Source organism: Ictalurus furcatus, chromosome 27 (genome assembly GCF_023375685.1).
Source record: "Ictalurus furcatus strain D&B chromosome 27, Billie_1.0, whole genome shotgun sequence".
In the NCBI taxonomy this organism is placed as follows: domain Eukaryota; kingdom Metazoa; phylum Chordata; class Actinopteri; order Siluriformes; family Ictaluridae; genus Ictalurus; species Ictalurus furcatus.
The window spans coordinates 7565723-7586755 of record NC_071281.1 but is presented as its reverse complement, the minus strand read 5'-3'; the positions used below and the strand labels follow the sequence as shown (position 1 = coordinate 7586755).

Below are 21033 nucleotides of genomic sequence, written 5' to 3'. Positions count from 1 at the left end.
CCACGCCCACCGGCCCTTTGCGCATAAGATTGAACACCCCTGCTCTAGACACTGTATACTAGTACAATCAATTAGCATCGTGCTGTGTACATCATGATCGGTACCATGCCAGTTACATTTTCGGTCACGTTCCGTAGGTTTTGTATCAGTACATATAAGATAAGAATTTCCACAAAGATGACCATCAGTGAGATCCTCACCTTCATGCGGTCGTATTTGTCGTCCACGTCTTGAATCCAAGAGATAAACTGCCGGGCGTTAAAGCGATCTCTCACGGATTTGTTTTCGTCCCCCTGTTAAAACACATCAACGCATCCAACGTTTACCAAATTATTCTACAGACTAGGAACGATTAGCACCGAGACGTGAGAAATGGGTCATGACCAGAAGAAAGGCATTTCACCTGGTTCTCTGATGGCATATTGTAAACCTCTGAATCCAGAAGCATGGTGCAAGCACTAAACGGGACAGCCTGATTAGCAATAGTTCTGGCCGCTCTGCAGTGAACTCGCAGGACCTCTTGCTCACAGGACACAATCAGCTTTTCCTATAGAAAAGGAAAATTATATTGACACAAGTACATAACGCCACTCTAGACTATCTGACCCTTGAGACAAGTTTTGATTAAGGTGGTACCACACAGTTTTCCAAAGTCACAGGAGCGATATTAGAGGAGTGCAAGATGAAACGAGGATTTCGAGTGTATTACACAATACTTGGTACGGTTGGAAAAAACGCACATTGTGGATACAGGGCTTTTTCTATTACACAGAGGGGCTTTGATCACTTTAATCAAAAGGTTTAGTGCTGAGCAATCAAAGCACTCATTTTAACAGCCTGACTACTACAGCAAGCTGAGGGATCCAAGGGAAGGACACAGGCAGCGTGTGGGTGACTGGAGTTGGTGCACTTACCCGCTCGATGCTGTGCTGCAGTCGCAGTTTCCCCCTTACTGCCTCCTGCTGTCTGAAGAGCTCCTTCAAGGGCTCGGACAAAGATGGCGGTGGTGCAATCTGCAGGGCAGAAACAAAAATCTCTGTTGGTATCCATTTTGAAACGTGCTTGTTAGGAAGTTCTGCAAAAACAAGAAAGCTTCTGTTATTTTGTAAAATAATGTCCTTACCACTGGGATATGCAGTTTGCTCAGTGGTTTGCCATCTAGCAGGTAGGAGCCTGTGTACGTCACATATTCCGCGTAGCACTGGGGCGCTTGTGGTGTTATATAGCAAAGAATTTTCCGCTTCTCTTCGATCTTTTTGCGGATCTGAAGGTACTCAAAGTAAGGGTTGGAGCGGTCGCTGTGGTATGGCTCGATTTCATCCAGCTTGATGGCATTGACTATAACTGCTAACGTTTGCTGTATCATCTCCCGTGTTTGCTGCATTGCTGTGTTGACGAGCTGAACCTGCACTTGTTGCTGGCCTGATTTCGGGAACTTCCTTTTGCGAGGATGCTGCGTCTGGCCATCTTCCTCCTCAGCGCGGCCTTTAGTTTTGGTGACGAGAAGAGGAGTTGAAGCCTGAGCAGTGATGGTGTTGATGGGCTCCTTCTCTTTCTCTCCAGAGGTAAGAGACGATGGAGAAATAGTGGTGATGTTTGTGGTAACAAGAGAGGAGGTTGTAGAAGATGAGACACTCGTCGCAGTGCTCTGCTTACTTTGGTTGGCCAGCATCTGCGCACGATTGCGAGTCATCCTTGGAGCTATCTCCTCAACCTTTTTGGGGGCCTCGGTTGTGGCAGGTGCAACTGGGAGCTTTACTGTTGTCTCCAAAGCTTCTGATATTTGCGCAGTACTAGATGATGTGACAGTCAAGACTGGAGTAGGGAGGCAAGAGTTGCATGAGGTACCCAAGACAACCACGGGATTAGACGTGATTTGATCGGATTTTAAAGGTGCCAGTGGTTCCAAACATGGCGTTACTGACGTCAGCATATCAGGGGCCGTGTCTTTCTGTCTATATTCCTGGTCATTCTCTCCATCAACAACTGAATACATGTTACCATCACTCTCATCATGGTCATCAAACAACTGCACATCTTCCTGGATTTTTTCTTTTATTGATGGAACATCTTGAATGTTGTGAGGTTCTGGTTCAAGCTCATGCTGGGGTCTGTAACTCTCCTCATTATGAGGAGTCGGTTCCAAATCCTGAGCAGACTCACATGGAGGAACAACTGCAGGTGAGCATGGGGGTTTGCTCAAACTGGGAAAGCCAACATCCAACACCCCTAGTTCTTTGCTTGTTTCCAAAGGTCTTAATTGGGCAGGAGGATGTTTGCTCTCTGTTGTCTCTGGGGCTGTAATTTCAGACTCGTGCATCTCTTTTTCTGGGAAGGGAAGGTCTGGCAAAGAGAATGGACTCAGATCATCTAGTTCATCAACTGTGTTAGGAAAAGGGTCTGCCCAGTGAGACTCACAGCTTACTGGTTGGGCAAGACTGCTCTGAGGGTAACTGAGTGATTCTTCTCTGTTCTCTTGTGCCACACATGATGGCTCGACGTCCATTTGATTCTCCTCATCATGTGGTTTGATATCTGTGAAGAACGTTTCTAGTTGAGTTGAGGAGGGTGGCATGAAGTTTGATTCTTCAGGCCCTGCTTGAGGTCTTGGTGATGAAGAAATATCCTCTACATTGTCTTTCTGTACCTCGTAATGACTTTCTGAAATGTGTGGGTATGACCTGGAATATGCAGAATAAGGGGGTGTCATGGATGAATGGACAGGTATTGCAGTAGGAATAGGTGGCAGTTCACAATCGGAGTGTGAATATGGACTGCTGATCTTTGAAACTGCAGCTTCAACCTCCCCATAACTTTCATGGGGTGATTTCATAAGACCATCCGAGGTCCACCCTATAGACGGGTCACAAGAGTTTTCCATGATGTTATCTTGAGGATGAGTGGGTGTCAGTGGAAGGACTTCAGGCTCTCGACGATCAAGAGATTCAGCCCAAGTCTTCATGACAGACTCGTCTAATCCAAGAGAATACGTGGGATCTTCTGTAGACTGCATGGCCTGATCCGAAGCAATCTGAGTTTCAGCCGTTTCCTCCGAATTATCCTCCTCTTCATCCTCCTCCTCCTCCTCCTCCTCCTCCTCCTCCTCGTCCTCTTCCAAGTCTTCGTTATCATCATCGTCATCCTCATCTTCATCCTGCTCCTCCACGAGAGGAGGTAAATATTCACTGCCACTCACTGGATCAGACGGCAGCACACTGGGCTCACTCTGATGTGGTTCGGACAAGTCATCAATGTCCATCGGAGGCAAAGCTGCAGGGGCTGGTGTTAGAGGAGCAGCTATGTCCAGACATTGAGGGTCAGGTCTATGGACTGGAGTTGACGGTTTCGTGAGATAACTGAACATGCTCTCTGGAGGGAGTTCACTGGCATCATTCCCAGAACTGGCTGCAGAAGCTCTATCAAGTACAGGCTGTGTCGAGTCAGGCCTTGGAGACAGCATGTTAATGTGAGGTGAGGGGTACGAAGATGAAAGACTTTCAAGTCTCTCCATTGGAATTTTGTCTTCACAAAGGTGAGAAGCAGAAGAGTCGAATTCTCGAGGCGCATTCTGCTGTCTAAGAAACTTGTCAGCTTCTGCTTTGAACTCTTCTTCTAGAGGTCTTCTGACCTCCGAGGCGATCGATCGACTCTCGAGGGGTAGCTGCATATTCTTCGCTGGTGTGATGCAGGTTCCTTCTGGGAAACTATGGGATGAGTTCTGGGATGTGTATCTATCAAAGAACGTTGGGGAGCAGGCATTCATTGACATCGTCATTGCAGAAGAGTTCTGACAGTCTAGTCCATCAAATATGATTTCTTGGTAGTCCTCTGTACTGCAGGACGGTGTACGAGGAGTCTGCATGACTTCCTCGTAGCTTGGACACGAAAGCACAGGCGCGGGAGTGGGGACCCCTGTTGGTCTGTTCTGATCAGGTCGTGGAGAAGCAGGAAGATTTTCCTTCATCTGGTGGCCTGCTAGCCAGTCTTTTGAGTTCTGGCTGTCCAGTGGCTGTGATTTCCTATCAGGGGACATCATCTGGGAAGGCTCTTTAAGTTTCTTGTCTTTCAAAGCAGAGTCTAATGTGCCAGACTTCTTAGATGAGAGATCACTACGGTTCTTTTTCAGATCCTCGCTGGACTTGATTTTCTCCTTAAGCTTTGGATCTCCTGATTTGTGCCTTAATTTCTCCATTTGTTTCATCTTCTCCTTGTGTCTCTTATGCCGCTCTTCATTCTCCTGATCTTTTAAACTAAGCATTTTGCCAAAGCTTGTTAGTCTGAGATCACCATCAACCAGAAGCTTCTCACGTGGGCGACTGTCCTTCCGGGAGGTGTCTTTTGACTGGCCGAGCTTGTCGCCATCACTGAGTTTATCCTTGGTCTTGATATAATCGGTTTTCTCTTTGTCTGTGATGTCCCTATTCCTGTCCTTGTTTTTGCCATCAAATTTTGGACTATCTTCTTTAGACTTATCTTTCAAATTTGTGACTTGAGGACTTTCTTTCAGTCCAGATTTTTGCTCATCTTTGGTGTGTCGGAAAGACCCAAAGCCATCTGAATATTTGTGTTTCTCCTCTTTTACCTTGTCCTTATGCTTCTCTTTCTTCTTTTTGTCTTTAATCTTTTCGTTAGTAATGATGCTATTTGTCTTATCCTTTTTGGACATTTCCTTTTCAAACTCCAGAGTTCTGTCCAAGTCGTCCTCTCCGTCACCCTTAGAGCCATATGGAAACGTGTATGGATCAGCTTCCAAGGGCATGGGCTCTTTCTCAACAGGTAGGCTCTCTCTACGGCCAAAGGACTCTCTAATCTCCTCCGACTTGTCTCTCTTATCGGCTTTCTCTTTCTTGCCTTTCTCCTTATCCTTGTCGTGACTCTTTTTGGACGATGAGGAAGAGGAATGCCTATGTCTCTCTTTCTCTCTGAATTTGTCCTGCGCATTGGAAATGGACAGCGACTCTCTTCGATCCTCGGACATATCTGGCAGGGTAATATTTGAGGAGTCATAAAAGCTGCTTGAAACTGGCTCATGACCCCGGTCTGTGAAACTGTCTGATGAGATCTCACTGTTCTTATCGTTGGAATCATCTTTGTAATCGTTCATGGCCTCCTCCTCTAGCTTCTCAAGCAAGGATTTCTCATTCTCGCCACTCCCCTTAGAAAGTTTCCTATCTTTCAGATGGTCCGGTTTATCTTTGTATTTGCTTTTGCTCTTTTCCTCGGCGAGCTCCCTCTTGTCAGCTGGTTTCTGTCGGATTTTCTTCTCCTGATTGGAGTCCACAGATGCTCTGTCTTTGCGGTCCTTGTGTTTTAGATCAGCTGAATCCTTGTCTTTCTTATCTTTGTGTTTCTCCATGGAGCCTTTTCTCTCTTTTCCTGCATCAAAGGTCTTCTCTTTCTTTTTCTCTTTATGCTCCTTTTCTTTCTTATTTTCTATAGAGTGTTGTTTCCCCTCTCCAGAGTACTTCCTGTGTTTATCCGTCAGGACATCTATGTCATCTAGATCAGGTGTGGAGTCTTTACGGTGAGAGTCCAACAGTCCAAAGGAATCACTCAATTTCGCCACTCCTCCGTTGTAGTTGTCGCTCTCGTCTTCACTCTCATCTGTGAATATGTCCTCAATTTTATACCAGGTCTTCTCCCTCACCTTTTCAGGCTTCTTTTCTTCCTTTTTAAATTCAAGAAAATCCTTCTCCCTTTCACCATGTTTGTCTTGGAATATTTTTTCTTTCTTGTCTTTACTCTGCTCAGATGACATCTTCCTCTCCTTATCTTTGCTATGAGAATCTTTGTGCTTATCTTTAGCCCCATCTTTCTTGTCTTTGGAGCTCCTTTCAATGTCTTTATCTTTCAAAGACCTGTCAATGGAGTTCTTCTCAGGTTTCTCCTGGTCCAAACTTCGATCTTTAGGCTTATCTTTGTGCTTTTCGCCCTTTACCTTGTCTTTCTTCTCCATGCCATCCCCTTTCTTCTCCTTTTCTTTTCCAGAGTGGTTCCTCTCCCTGGGGTCTGACTTCGGAGTAGTTTCACTCTCTGATTTGAAGAGAGTCTCATTGCCATAGTCATCTCTCAAGCATTCTGTTTTGGTTTTGGAGTCTTTACGCTCCTTGGTAAACTCGTAGGAATCTTTCCGGTCTCTGCCGCCCTCAACCGACTCCTTTTCTTTCTTCTCTTTGATGACCCCATCGGCTGACTCCTTTCGTTTCTTCTCCTTCTCCGGGTGACCGGAGTTCAGCTTTTGTTTGTCGGTCCAGTCTTTCTTCTTTTCGTTCCCTTTGTCGCTTCCTTTGTCAGAGGATTCCTTCTCCTTCTTCTTGGAAGTAACATCTTTCTCAAAGCGCTTGTCACCATGCTCAGACTTCTTGTCTTTAACTTTGTTGTCCTTTTTCCGGTCCCGGTTTTCGTCTTTCATCGTCTCCACGATGAGTTTCACAGAATTGTTATTTGCTTTGTACTCTTTCATGGGGGCATCCCAACTATCGTCTTCATAGAGAGAGCTGTCGGAGGAAAGGTCTGATGGCCATCGATCATGATCTGATGCACTCATCTTGGTGTCCTCTAAAAAAGGATTCTTCATATCGTAGTCCTCGTAATCCGGTTCTTCCTTGAGGGTCTTATCCTTCTTGGACTTCTCCTCTTTTACAGTTTTGTCTTTTTCTGACTTAAAATGCTTCTCCTCTCTCTGCTCACTCTTTTTTTCTGCTTTGAGAGACTTATCCTTGGACTTTTTCTTTCTGTCCTCTTTATGGGATTTTTGTTTTTCCTCCTTTGGCTTTTCTTTGTCCTTCAAGCCTTTCTCCTTTTCGGTCTTTAAAGATTTGTCCTTCTCATCTTTACTCGTTCTGTCTTTGTTAGACTCCTTTGTTTTCCTGGACTTCTCTTCTTTAGAAACTCTTTGAACTTCTTTCCCTGGCCAGTCCTTCTCTTCAGTTTTAACTTTTGCCAACCTGTCCTCTTTCTTAAAATGATCTTTTTCATGTTTGGAGAGTTTGACTTTACTTTCTGAGGGTGACTCTTGTCGTGAATCGTCAAAGTCAAAGGAAATGCTCTTGACAAATTTTTCATTCATGTCTTGATTCAGCACTAAAGTTGTAACCTTCTCCTTTTCTTTATTTTTGTGTTTGTGTTTTACTTTGTGTTTTTTCAATACCTTGCCATCTTTGTCTGCTTTAGAGACGGCGCCATCTGTGTTTGAGTTCTTATAAAAGTCGGAGCTCTTTTTGTCTAGCACACTGGGGTGCGTGTTGTTTTTCTTCTTCTCCTGCGCTTTCTTCTTCACCTGTTTTATAGACTCAACACTCGAGTCTGCAGAGGAATAGTCAGACTCGCTGGAAAGCCTCGTTCTGACCGAGTCGGAGAGGGAGCTGACATCAGACCAAGCTGGGGAGGACACGGTCTTCCAGCCATCCGTCCTCCACTGTTTCGGGTGCTGCTCTGCCAGAGATTGTGTAAGTTTCTGAGAGCTCAAACTCCCATGAGAGGAGGAGGAAGAAGACACAGACAGTGAGCTGAATACACTAGATTCTTTAAGGCTCAAAGTCGAAGAATCCTTCACACAGTTCGAAACTGGCATCGAGCCCTTATCATCATCGCTCTCCATATCGGCTGTCTCGGAGTCTGAGGTGCAGAACTTGTCGTTCACTTTGCCAAAGCGCACCTCCTTATTGACGTTGTTTTTTGTCTCCTTCTTCCTCTTCTTCTTGACTTTGCTTTTGTCTTTCTGCTGCTTGGAGCACAGAGTGTTCGAGTCTCTACTCTTGGTGTTGCTCTGGGCAGCAGATTGCCTTGGCGTGGGTGTTGGTGTGAAACACAACGTCCGGTCATCCTCGTCTGAGCTGTTGCTATCGGACAGTATCCGACGCACTGGCTTCTTTGGTGTGAGTGAGTTGCTTTTGGAATAGGTTTTAACCTCCATCTTGGGTATGGAGATGAAGTTGTTGGCCTTGCTGACAGGATCCTTGCGGAAATCTTTCTTGAGCAAATGCTTATCATCCACAGGTGGGACGCGCTCCTCCTCGTCATCCTCATCAAACTCGTATTCGTCCTTCACCGGTGTGGTGGTGGATTTGGGTGGGTCGAGGGTCTTCCCTTTCAGCTTTAAGCCCTTCTCGAACTCTGAATCCGTGTTATTGCCATCAACAGAGCTAGACGGGGCAAACGATGGAGCGTCCTCTTCCTCTGAAGATTCTGCTGGCACAAATAAAAAACTAATTATTGGAGAGAACTTGCTCAAAATTTGTATAAAAAAAAAACAACCCCCATACACACATACATACATATATATACACATACACACACACATATATACACATATATATAAATAAATATATATATATATATATATATATATATATATATATATATACACATACACACACACATATATACACATATATATAAATAAATATATATATATATATATACACATACACACACACATATATACACATATATATAAATAAATAAATATATATATATATATATATATATATATATATATATATATATATATATATATATATATATATATATATACATACACACACACACACACACACACACACACACACATACATACATGCATACATATATATAGCACACACCTGATGAGCTCTCACTAGAGGTGTAAGTGCCTTTTCCAAGCAACAAATTAAGCATGGTTGGAGAGTTTGCGACCTTCAGCGGTGTTTCCCCCCTTCTGTTGCTTTGACAAGGATCCCCTCCATACCGCAAAAGTAACTTCACCACCTGGAAAACACAAATAATCATGTAATTTTACCATTTATAAGAATAAAAAAAAAAAGAAGCCCGAGTGAAACGCAGTCAGTGGCTGGGTAAACACTGAAAAAGCTGCTTTGATGCATTATCAAGCTTTAGCAAAAGGCTTACTTTGAAGTGGCCGTTATTTGACGCATCATGTAGAGGCGTATCATCGTCCAGGCCCTTGGTATTGACCTCGGCCCCGGCTGCCAGCAGCTGCTTGGCCACTTCGTAATACCCTCTGTTGCACGCCTCATGCAGTGCGGTCCAGCCTGGAACACACAATGACGTCTTCTTAAACATGATACATAAAGCAAGCATTCCTTATTTGCAGTATAAATATATAAATATTAGACATGCGATATGCAATTTATCTCTTCGACACAATCGGTAGTCTTGCACTAACATGGTTCTGATGGTGCAACAATGAAAGCCCTCCCCACCTGCAAAGTCTTTTACATTCACATCAGCTCCCTCACTGATGAGCTCCTTGATGCGGCGCACCTCGCCGCGGATGGCTGCCCGGTGCAGCCGTGTTTCGCCCCTCTCGTTCCGCTTATTCACTTTGTCTTTGGTTTTTGAGGCAGAGTTTGGTGTTCCCTTCTGACCCAGATTTGACTGTGACTGATGCTTTGGTGTTGTGTCTGAAAATAAAACCAAATAGAACTGTATCTGTTAGGCACATGATGCACACGGTGTGACGTGTGCGAATGGAACTCACTGCATGCTGGAGAAGACGTGATGACCCACGGCTGCCTCCGGATGGCAGTCTTGTACAACAAACGCACAGCCGAAACAGTGGCCCCTTGTTTTCTGGGCTCATTTATTCTCCTTTACAAGATTAAAGTAAGCGGTTTGTTACGGTGTCTTTTATACGGTATCATCCGGAACGTTATTTAAAATTTGATCTGCGTTTAGTACACTAGATGTGAATGCAGAGAACCGCCTGGATTTTAGTGGTTGATGTAAGAACTCATTAAGAATCAATGTTGTTAGCAGACAGCGCTTTAACTTTTTTTTTTTTTTTTAATCTTTAGTCAGCAGAAAAAAAATACTTGAGTGCGTGGTGAGAATTCGAAATACTCCACAGCCAGGATGTGTTTTTTTTTCTTTCTTTCTAAAAATTAACCATGTGCAACCACTTGAAGAGGAAGAGGTAAATCTGAGTAAGAGGCAAGCATTCATGAAATGATAAAACGTATGGTTTGGTGCAGAATTCAGACTACACTAATAAACCTTTATTAGACTACTGAGCGATATCCGATGTTACCTAATTTCTTCAATATCAGATTGTAAAACAGACAGACAGGCCGGTGTAAGGGGGGGAAAAACAAACAAACAAAAAAAAAACATTTGAAATGTTTAGAAGAGGTGTACAAACTTCCACTGTCATAGACAGCAGTGGATTAAGATTGGGGTCCATTTGGCTGTAGTAATGGGAATTGATGAGGGTTATCTTGTTAAATGGAATTCTAATTAAGGACTGTGGTGTGGGTTTTAATGAAGCATGGCATGAGAGAGTGCGGCAGGGACAGCGAGAGCTTGTGGGGGCTCGCAGGACGTGGCGCTCATGACAAGCACGCACCTGGACTGTTTACTGACTCCTCCGCCGTCATCTGCATAAGAAGAGCCACCTGCTGCCGCTCTGACAGAGGGTACCCAGCCCGGATTCCTGGCATGCCCATCCCGAACGGCAAGCTTGGCTTCCTGGTGTTGGTGGGCTCCTTTTTAATGCGCTTCCGCTCCGGACCTTGCTTCTCTGTGTAGGAGGGGGAGAAAATGGCCAAGTTAGACCCGATGAACTGCCTCAATGACTGATTATGAGAAGGATTAAGAGCATTCTAACCAAGCTGGAGTGTTTTCACCAATGTTTTCAATTCTATGTACTTGTTCATGTTTGTTTATGTTTCGGCTTTTGGGTTTGTCCTGCTTGGAGAATTCAAATGTGTTTTCCCTCAATCTTTGTACTGATTGTTGGAACACAGTATTTGCACGCAGACGGTACTTTTTTTTTTTTTTTTTTTTTTAAATTAAAAGCAAAAATAAAACACCACCACTTTTTTGTTCCCCTGAAATCCCCCTCCATTCCCCACCACTGCTCGGACTGTAATCTAGACCTTCAGACAAGCAAAAACGTAAGATTGAGTGAATTGGATTTTCTTGCATTTTGAATATTCACCAACGCACATTTACATACTGTTCCTAATTTCATATATATACACACACACACACACACAAGATGACTAGTTCACACTGGTTTGTGAGCTCAATGTGTGTTTGCATCTTTTGTGCTTCTGAAAGTCATGTAAATGAGTTATGATTTTAACGTTTCTTCTCTTCATCAGAAGTCACTCAGATGAGCGCAGTCGATTTGATCCGATAGGAACAGACATTTCGAAATGACCTGAAGGAGTTAAAAACCTTCACAGATGCTTCTGAAAGTGAAGTGAAACCCTGCACTCCCAGGTGAATTCCATGTCTGCCCTGAGAGTCTGAAAGCCTGCAGCAGCAGAGCAGGATTACCCAGAATCCCCATGGGGAGGGAGGGAGGAGCACTTAGTGTGTGTGTCTGTGTGCCAGTGTCTTTCTTAAAGGGTGTGACTTGGCAACCTGTCAGCAATTACAAAATGGCTGGTGTTGCTTTCAGCATGGCTAAGGCAAGGTCAAAGCACAGACGAGGAGCGGGACAAAAGCAGCCGCACTTCAAAAAGACACGCCTGTCCATTATTTCCAGCATCTGGGTGTAAACATATCTTCTGCCCCACAATGCACCAAGACGGTCCGTTACACCGCCCTCACCCAGCGTACAGTGGCAAACAGGAAGACGTCCCTGCAACTCTAAGCCTCACGCTTACGAACATGACCCAACAACGTGAGTGCGTGCGCATGCAGACACAAACACATCTGCACCGCTAATAAAAACAAATGAGTTACACCAGATGCCATCATCTAGGTTTCAATTCTCATCTAATCTACGAAAGATCTACAAACGTGCACGCTGTTGCTTTTAACACATTGATTTGCTCAAGGCCACAAATATAATTTATACCGAGAGGAAGCCAAGCAGCAGAAAAACTTCCTGTCACACAACTCTTTCCAGGGATTACTTTCCACAGTCAGATCTGACGAACTGGTGCCAACATCTGCAAACGATTACGCTTAATGTACCCCCACCCATACGCATTCTCTCACACACATCTGCCGCTTAGACACATTCCTCCGATTCAAACTCGAACTGCGGGAGCCGCAGGAGCAGTCTAAACATGTTTTTCCATGGTGGGAAGAAAAGATGAGCTAATGACGCAGAGTTAACTGTTGCAGCCTTCACGGCGAGCGGGATTAGAGAGGCCTGCAGTACTACGATCGGAGGGTAGTCGCCAACATGGCTGCCTGGAGTCCGCGACTCGGCTCGGAAATGTTAACGAAACTGTCGGTGTTTACAGAAAGTCATTATGTCATGCTTGAACACTGCCAAGATTAAAGTGTGTGAAAACCTTAATACTGCCCAACTGTAATCAGCTAAATCATAAGAGGAAAAAATACACATAAAAAAACTAACCAAAAACCCAACGACTCTACCTAATGTTGCGTACTAATAACAGAACTGCTCAGTCTAATCAAATAAACAATAGCTGGCAAAAACCATAAAAGCGCCCATGGGAGCCGTTTTACTACTCCGGTACAGAAGCTTTAAATAACCATTATTAGTCTGGAGCAAAAGCCTGAGACAAGGCTTATCTGATAGCCTGAGTGAAGCAGCTGCAGTCAGCACTCATGGTTCTTCAGTGAGGCCTGAATCTGCTACACCGAAGTGGCAAAAACTACCCCCCCACCTTTTTTTTTTGGTGTCAAAATGCACACCTTAACAACGAGATAAGAAGCAGACAAACTTGAAATATGAAGTGAGAACACCACAGACAATGGCTTATGCAACGGCGTGTGAATGGGAACGCGTGGGCTGCTTGTCCATAATCTTATCGGTGTTAAAAACTGCCATGGTGAAAGGAGTTCATCCTGTTTCTTTCAATCTAGTCTAGTCAAAGCTGCTGGACTGGTAACGTCTAAGGACTGACAAAACGACGACAAAAACAACAACAAAACACGCTCTGTTAAGATGTAGGGTGATTGCGCTTGGTCGGTTACAGTATGGAAAAACACCGAGGCCCTATTTGGACTGGATTCATTTCACATGTGAGGTTCTGGGATTTCTGTGTTCTTGGTCACTTGCTGTAATCTTGCACAAGAACGCTTGCATGTGGCTCAGTGGTTAAGATGTTGCACTACTGATCAGAAGGTCATCAGCTCAAATCCCAGCACTGCCCTTAAGCAAGGCCCTCAACCGCTCAGTTGTATAAATGAGATAAATGTAAGTTGTCCTGGATTTCCATAAACGTAAATGTAGCCGTATACAGAGTATCAAATAAGGGGATGCATAGGGAGTTTAAGCCCTAACGCAACCCCCCCCGGAAGATATACAAGCTTAGCTGTATACTGTATACCCCGTGACTACAGCACTGAGTGAGCCTTGCTGTAGAGACGAGGTGCTCTGGTTATCCATTATTAAAATGTCTACAGTCTGTTCACATTTATTTCTAGGAACTGATTGGAATTTTCGCTTCACTTTTGGCGTAATGGTGTCTTCTGAGTTTTCTTTCGAGCCTCTGTACTGATCCAAATGAAAGTATTAAAATGGTGGTTTGCTGTGGGTCTGTGTTTCTGAAGGCTGCAGAGAATCTGGGTCACTGGAGAGGGTGGGGACTTGCCACTGAGGGGACTTCCCATTGCCCGGGACATGAAGCACAACCTCTGTTACTGTGCTACAGAGTTCACATTTACAGCTACAAACTGAACTGAGCACACAAAACACATGGCCAATAAGGGCCTGTCTGGTATCTACGAGGAGGAGTATGAGAGTTCAGGAAGGCCAGAGGGGGGAAAAAAATGGGGGGGCGGGGGGGTATCCCTCTAACTTGTTTTTTTTCCCCCCTCAGAGTATAAATCTGAAAGCACTGTCCGACTGTGCTGCATAAGGCTTATATAACTCTAGTTCACCAAGAGTGTGTTATGGAAAACACATGATGAAAAAAAGGAAGCGAGAGACAAATGAGATGATATGGAATAAGTAAGATGGGGACAGAGATATATACACACTCACAGAGTGAGTGAGTGAGTGAGTGAGAGAGAGACAGACACAGACTCCTCTTGAGCTGGCCAGAGAAAACAGGAAATGAAGGCAGAAGAGACAGGAAGTGCCCACAGGATGTTGTGTCACTGCTTTGTGCTACAGATGAAAGTACGCTGTGACAGAATGGAACAAAAGAGGAGCAAAGAAAAAAAATAATGATACAGTAAAAAAAAAAAAAAAAAAAAAAAAAAAAAAGAAGAAGAAAAAGAAAAAAAAAAAAGCCCTGTGATTTGTCAGCCACAAAGAGAAGGAAACTCATGAGCAGACCACACAGAGGCCTTTATTTTCTGGAGGAACATCATGCGAACACAACAGGCCTGTATCTGCAAGCTTCACACACACCAGGGACGTGCATCGAGTACACTACAAGCTCCTGGACATGCAGGACTGCTCACCCAGGATCTGTTCTGATATACAGTAACGCTGGGGGAGAGAGAGAGTGCAATGCGAGATTAAAGGGAAAGTGTAAAACAAAAAAAGTGGAGCTAGCAGGCACACTCTGTACCAGCAGCAAGCAGATACATCTGGTAAGCATCCAAGCTTCAAACCAATTGGTTGTGTGTGTGTGTGTGTGAGTGTGTGTGCCAGCGTTTCTGCCTGGCAGCGTTGGTGTGCCCGGCAGTGGAGTGGTGAATATTAGTGGTGCTGATAAGCCCACCCACTCATTCCAGCCTGAGCGAGAACATGCACTCCCTCACCTCTCCCAAGCACCGTGTGCCTTTACAAAGCAGCCCCGAATCATTTACTGCGCTGCAGCAGGAAGCTCGGTTACATTCCTTTCAAACGACAATTACAGAAAATGCAGAAAACTGCAGCAAGGCGCTGGATTCAATCTCGTAGATTATAAAATAGCAAAGTGTGTGACATAGGACCGGCGCGATCCAAGCACACAGACTTTCAGGAAAGGGGAGGAGAGAGAGGAAGAGAGAGAGAGGGGAAAGAAAGAAATATTCCGCAGGCCTCTTATAGAAGAGCTGCCTGCAAAAAGCACTGAGGCACAAGAGCAGAAGCAGAGAGAGAGAGAGAGAGAGAGAGAGAGAGAGAGAGAGAGAGAGAGAGAGAGGAGGAAAAAAAAAACACTGCTGCAAAAATACCAGCTAGATGAATTATGCATCTCAAATGGAGTCTTCCAGAAAATGAAAGCGAGCAGAGCCGAGCCGAGCCAGCACAAGGCCGGCAGTGCCTCAGACTTTTATCCATCAGCCTTTTGGGGACGAGGTGAAGCTTAAGCTTTTCTTTTGTGGTTCTGCTACTTCATGCAGTTCAATCGCCAGTTCTACACAAGTCTGGTTTCATAAGAATTACACTGGTTGCATAAGAAGAAATGCCATATTTGTATGCCTGCGCTGAGCAAATGACACTGAACCTGAAGTAAGAACTCATTTCACAGACAAGTCTACTGTAGGTGCACACACACACACACACACACACACACTCACTCACTCGAGCGAATAAAGGAACAATGGTTCTTGGATTGTTCCTTGACGGGTGAAGGGAGCGGTGCTGATCACACCGGCTCATTACATAATAAAAGCACAGAGAATCTCTGCTCTCACTGGCCTCGATGGTGCTCTGCAGCTAATGGCTTCCTTGCAGCTTCAAATGGCTTTCCAAGCACATCTATTGTCTGTTTTATCTGGTTCTCTCGCTCGCGCTCTCTCATAATTAAGCTCAGTGAAAATGTTCCTATGTCTATGATCTATGTGTAATAAGTCAGCAGTGTGTGTGTGTGTGTGTGCGTGCACACGATGTGAATATAGCACAAAGGTAACTGGCCTGAACTGGCACATATCCCACTGCAAGAGACAGCAAATAAGGTAAACAAAACCACACACACATACATACACACACACATACACATACACACAAATTTCATGACTCAAAGCATTAAACAGAGTGGAGAAAAGGAATGGAGCCAAGTATTACAAAAAACTATCCACAGGGGACTGACAATGACTTGGCATAAAAATCAGGCCCAAATCAGCCTGCCTGGTCTCAGCTGTACAGCCAAACGAAAACGCTTACACACCAAACAAAGCCTGCAATGAGAACTCGCAGGGTTACCTGCTAGAGCTGTAAAGCCCAGTTCCTAATAACAGAATGGCGACAAAGAGAAACAACTTAAAAGGCAGAACGATGGCTTGTAAAGTATTGTGAATCAATGGCTGACGCACACGCTGACGGGGTGAAAATATCGGCGTGCATAATACAGCACAGCAGCATGATCTGAGAGGGGAAAAGGAGCGAGAGACGTGCAGCAGGCCGGTGGGAAGATGGAGACCCCCCCCACCCCACCCCTGGAGTTAGCATCACAATAGGCACTATATACACATTGACTGAATGGGGTGAGAGAAAGGGAAAGATTTCACGCCTAACGGCTGAAAATGGGGGGAGCAACGGCCCAGGGACTGTTACAGAGCGTCTGAGCAATACGGCCCAAAATAGATACAACCGTACTGTCCCTACACACACACACACACACACACACACACTTACTTCACATACTGCTATTATTATATACTGTTTATGACCAGAACAACGGTTCTACTGTTAAATCAGTGTAAGTTAATTTACAAAAAGAAAAAAAAAATACTCAACAATAAAACTGCAAACATATACTGCTCACAGCAACCCTTCTAGTGAAATCACACCCAGGATCACATTAAGTGCTTTAACCTAAACCCATTTCATTAAGAAAGCTGTTTGAACTGCTCATTAACAAATAATTACACCATCCTCCAAGCTGAGCTCGCTAAACACAAAGTAGGCTCTTTTTATTAAAGAAAACACAGATGGACGACTTACCAAAACCTTCCTCAGCCCATTGTGTCCAATAAATCCCTATGTACTGCTGCCATGTGAGTGTTCTTAAGCTTCATGATAGTCCAAACAGTACAGACAAAACAACATCAATGCAGCCCTTTCTAAAACACCACCTTCCTACCAGTTACCCACAATCCCCAGCTCAAAGGCCTGGCCCTGCCTCCTTACCCGAGTCTGAATCTTTCTGGTCTCCATTGGCTCCGACGGTGAAGGGAAGCTTCCTTTTAGGAGCCTTCTCTTTCATGTCTTTGACGCCATCGCTGCGGTCCAATTTAGGAGTCTTGTTTGACGAGCCTTTATCTTTATCCTGGGGGAAAAAAAGATTTCTGTTAGTGTCAAACTTGTTGAACCAATCAGCAAGGACTTTGAAATGTAAACAAACAACTGGATCCTATAAGGGAAAAAAAAACCCGCACCTAAAATTGTTATTCTATTTGGAAAAAATAGAACATATATAAAAAACAGGAAGAAATATATAGAAAATATATAATATAAAAAAGAATTTTTTTGTCATCATAAGTTTTATAACTATTACCAAATTTATCAGCTGAAAAAGTTGTGCCTGACTTTACTTCTTGGTTTTTAATGACCACAAGGTTTATTTGGCAACACAAATCTATCAGTCAGTAGGTTTAAATGGACGACAATAATCCGATATCAACCCGATTAAGACGATACTCTGATTAAGAAACTAGCATGTAAACAGCGATTATTGATGATCTTAATCCCACTAAAGTCACACTCGAAGTAAACACAAATGGAATGAAGACATGTGGAGTATTCCTGTTTTAGTCGCATTATCGACACGTATTACAGACACGTACACACCTTAATCACACTATTAACGTCTTGTGAGAGTTTTCACCGCATTTTGCTACAGGACACGTGCACACACGGCAGAGCTCAACCGTTTGACGGCAAACAAGAGAACACGGCTGCGTCCGAATCCGCGTACTTACCTGCTGTATAGTAGGAGACATACATGTATCTCGGCTACTATACAGACGGTAAGTACGCGGTTTGGGACGCAGCCCACGGCTTCAAGCAGTCGTCTATTAGCACGTACAGCATGACAAATAATTAACTGTACTTGAAGCTTTTGTGAAATTAAAAATGAAACAAAACTGTATACGGTACCATAACAAAGACGAACTGTATGTATATACGTGAAATTCTGGAGGGAACGTGGGACGGCGTGGGGATATAATGACGTGACGTTAGTCGATCTATGTTCTATAACATGTAAAACAGGTACATGAAAGGAATATTCTAAAAGCAACTCATGTAAACACCTTAATCACAATATTGTCTTATTCAGAATAAGGTCAATAATTAGATTACTGCTGTCCATGTAAACGTAGTCACTGTCTAATAAATTAAATTTGAAGAACGAGTAATTGTAATGACATGGTACTGAGTATTAAGGAAGCCAACTACCCATTAGCTAACCTGCAACTGGCTAATGCATGCAGATACCGTAAATCAACACCAATAATCATATTTAAACCAAATAAATATTCACCTATTGCTCAATATTATCTGTAAACAAGCATGTCTAAGAAACTGGGAGTGCTAACAAGCACCCTACTTTTTTAGCTGTGCTAAATTCAACTAAACTTCTAGTACAAAAGTTTGTGATTACAGCTATAAGGCCAACATTCGGCCAGCAACTTCTAATCAGCATTTTACCACAAGCATCACACTAACTGTTCCTACAAGCTTTTAGTCATTATTATAAAGGTCAGCATTTCTGCGAGAAGAACTGCTGCAATGTTAAACTCCATGTTCGACTCGGATGCAGACTAATAAGTTTTACGCTAAATGCACTGCTACATTTTAGTCACGCTTTGAAGCAAACGACATTTTTCATATCTAAGATGCAGTGCAATCACAAAACCCTTTATTTTTTCGGTGTCAAAGTGCTAAATGGTAGCTAGGCATTTTCCTTTGTTTAGAACGCCACAACTTCTAACAGTTATGATATATTCATATGACTAGTAAATGTACCTAAATGTGAAATCTTGGCTGGACACCAAAAAGCAAGCGCATAATTTCAAATAAATAAATAAAACACATTTTTTTTTCTTTTTTAAAGATCATTTTTCCTTGCACATTTCTTATGCTTTCGAGTACAGCTTATCTGAGAATAGCATGGTAATGAAGGAAAAAAGAAAAAAAAAAAAACCCCGTGTGTGACGAGGACGTGCAATGCGAACTGGGTAAAAGGCATAAATACTTGCCTATACACCAGTTCAAGGTTGCCAGATTGAATGCACCGTTTCACGGTTTTAAATCTTGCGCTCTGTAAACTACACTTGAAAACGTGTTCAGCCGGAATACTCTTTGCAGTATTATACTTTCCATATGCTGTATTTGATCTAAAAATCTTTTAAAAACGCACATTAAAAGCTGTACTGGATGTCGGATCGATACCTGCAGCGGCAGAGTGCACGCTCGGGTGGCGCTTAACCTTCAAACTTTGTGAAAGTTCTAACTGACACACACTTCTGCGCGTTAGCCTCGGGCATGGGCGAAAAGAGAAAGGTGTTGCAGTGTAGTCGTGGTGTTGCGTGCTGTCTCTAACTCTCAGGGGGTTGATTTGTGTGCTTTTAGATTTAAGGTTTCTAATGTCGTTGCACTGAACTTTACTGGAAACGTTTCGGGTTTTTTTTTTTGCACAAAATTCGCAAAATACCTTTTGTCGCACAAGCTTCATATCTGCTACCGTCAGCCCCTGCCCGCAAGATAGTAAAAACCACTAGCTCTGAGAGAGATGATTCGCACACCACAACCGTGCTGCTCTCTATAAATAAAGACAGAGATGATGCTTTACTTTTTCAGATTGTCTCACAGATGTCCTCTGGATGTAAGGCATCGTTAATACCTGAACAGAGTTTTCAGTAGGTGGGTCTTCAAACACACACACACTTTTTTTTTTTTTTTTTAGCAACATCTAGCATTTTTAATATAGCGATTTAACGTCTGCTTTAAAGCTTGTGGACAATCAGTTGTTTATTTTTTTTTGTTTTCAAAATATAATGTTAATAATATAATAATATATTAATAATAATATAATAATTGCACAATGTATAGCATAGTCCACACAGATACATTTAATACCTTTTTCATAGTCTTCAATTTGCACAATGTTTGAAGGAAAACATGGGGTAGAATGTGAAATAACGGCTTTTCGAAATACAGAAAAATAAAAACTGGCCTTTTAATTAATTAATTAAATTAATTGACAGATTAATTGATCATCAAAATAATCATTAGTTGCAGCCCCAATTGAGATCACACTTTTCCCCCATTCTGATGTTTGATGTGAACAGTAACTGAAGCTCTTGACCTGTATCTGCATGATTTTTTGCATTGTGCTGCTGCCCCATGATTGGCTGATTAGATGACTTCATAAAGTGCAAGTGTACCTAATAAAGTGGACAGTTACACATACATACATAATATATATATATACACACATTATATATATATATATATATATATATATATATATATATATATATATATATATATATATATATATATATATATATATATACACACACACACACACACACATATATATATATATATACACACACACATTATATATCTACACAAACACATATACACACACATATATATATATACATACACACATACATATATATATATATACATATATACATATACACACACATACATATATATATATATATATATATATATATATATATATATATATATATATATACATATATATACATACATATATACATATATATACATACATATATACATATACATATATATATACATATATATATATATATATATATATATATATATATATATATATATATATATATATATATATATATATACACACACATATACATACACACACACTCATACACAGAGCTCTCCATGCCAAAAGCAGAAATAAACCCATTGCAAGTGTTCACCACCTACACAATTAGCGTAAATGTTACACACACACACACACACCCACCCACTTCGAAGTGATTTTAAGTGCAGACAGGTTCTCAGTAGATTCAGGCTTCTCTCCTTAATCCCATCACCCTCCTTCCACTGTAATTTACAGTTATATAACGGAGTGAACATGTGACGACTAGCTCACTACTTTCCTCCCTAATCAATGCTCTGTAATCATCCTCTGGGACGGAGTCTTTACCAGCAGCTCTTCTGGAAATCATAACACCACTGTTACATAATTCAAATATATGAATAAATACACTTATGCA

General features: G+C 42.6%; 1 protein-coding gene across 4 annotated transcripts in view; it reads right to left on the bottom strand.

Annotated features, from left to right (window-relative positions):
• ankrd11 (ankyrin repeat domain 11) overlaps nucleotides 1–21033 on the bottom strand; it is a 133817-nt gene that overhangs the window by 3630 nt on the left and 109154 nt on the right. For all 4 annotated transcript variants that reach the window (XM_053616647.1, XM_053616648.1, XM_053616649.1 and 1 more), the window contains 9 exons: nucleotides 16937–17075; nucleotides 10346–10519; nucleotides 9204–9404; nucleotides 8890–9032; nucleotides 8604–8748; nucleotides 1124–8187; nucleotides 915–1013; nucleotides 404–547; nucleotides 201–293 (listed from right to left, as the gene is read on the bottom strand). In XM_053616647.1, coding sequence (XP_053472622.1) covers nucleotides 201–293; nucleotides 404–547; nucleotides 915–1013; nucleotides 1124–8187; nucleotides 8604–8748; nucleotides 8890–9032; nucleotides 9204–9404; nucleotides 10346–10519; nucleotides 16937–17075 — 8202 coding nt within the window. The remainder of the gene's footprint in view (nucleotides 1–200; nucleotides 294–403; nucleotides 548–914; nucleotides 1014–1123; nucleotides 8188–8603; nucleotides 8749–8889; nucleotides 9033–9203; nucleotides 9405–10345; nucleotides 10520–16936; nucleotides 17076–21033) is intronic.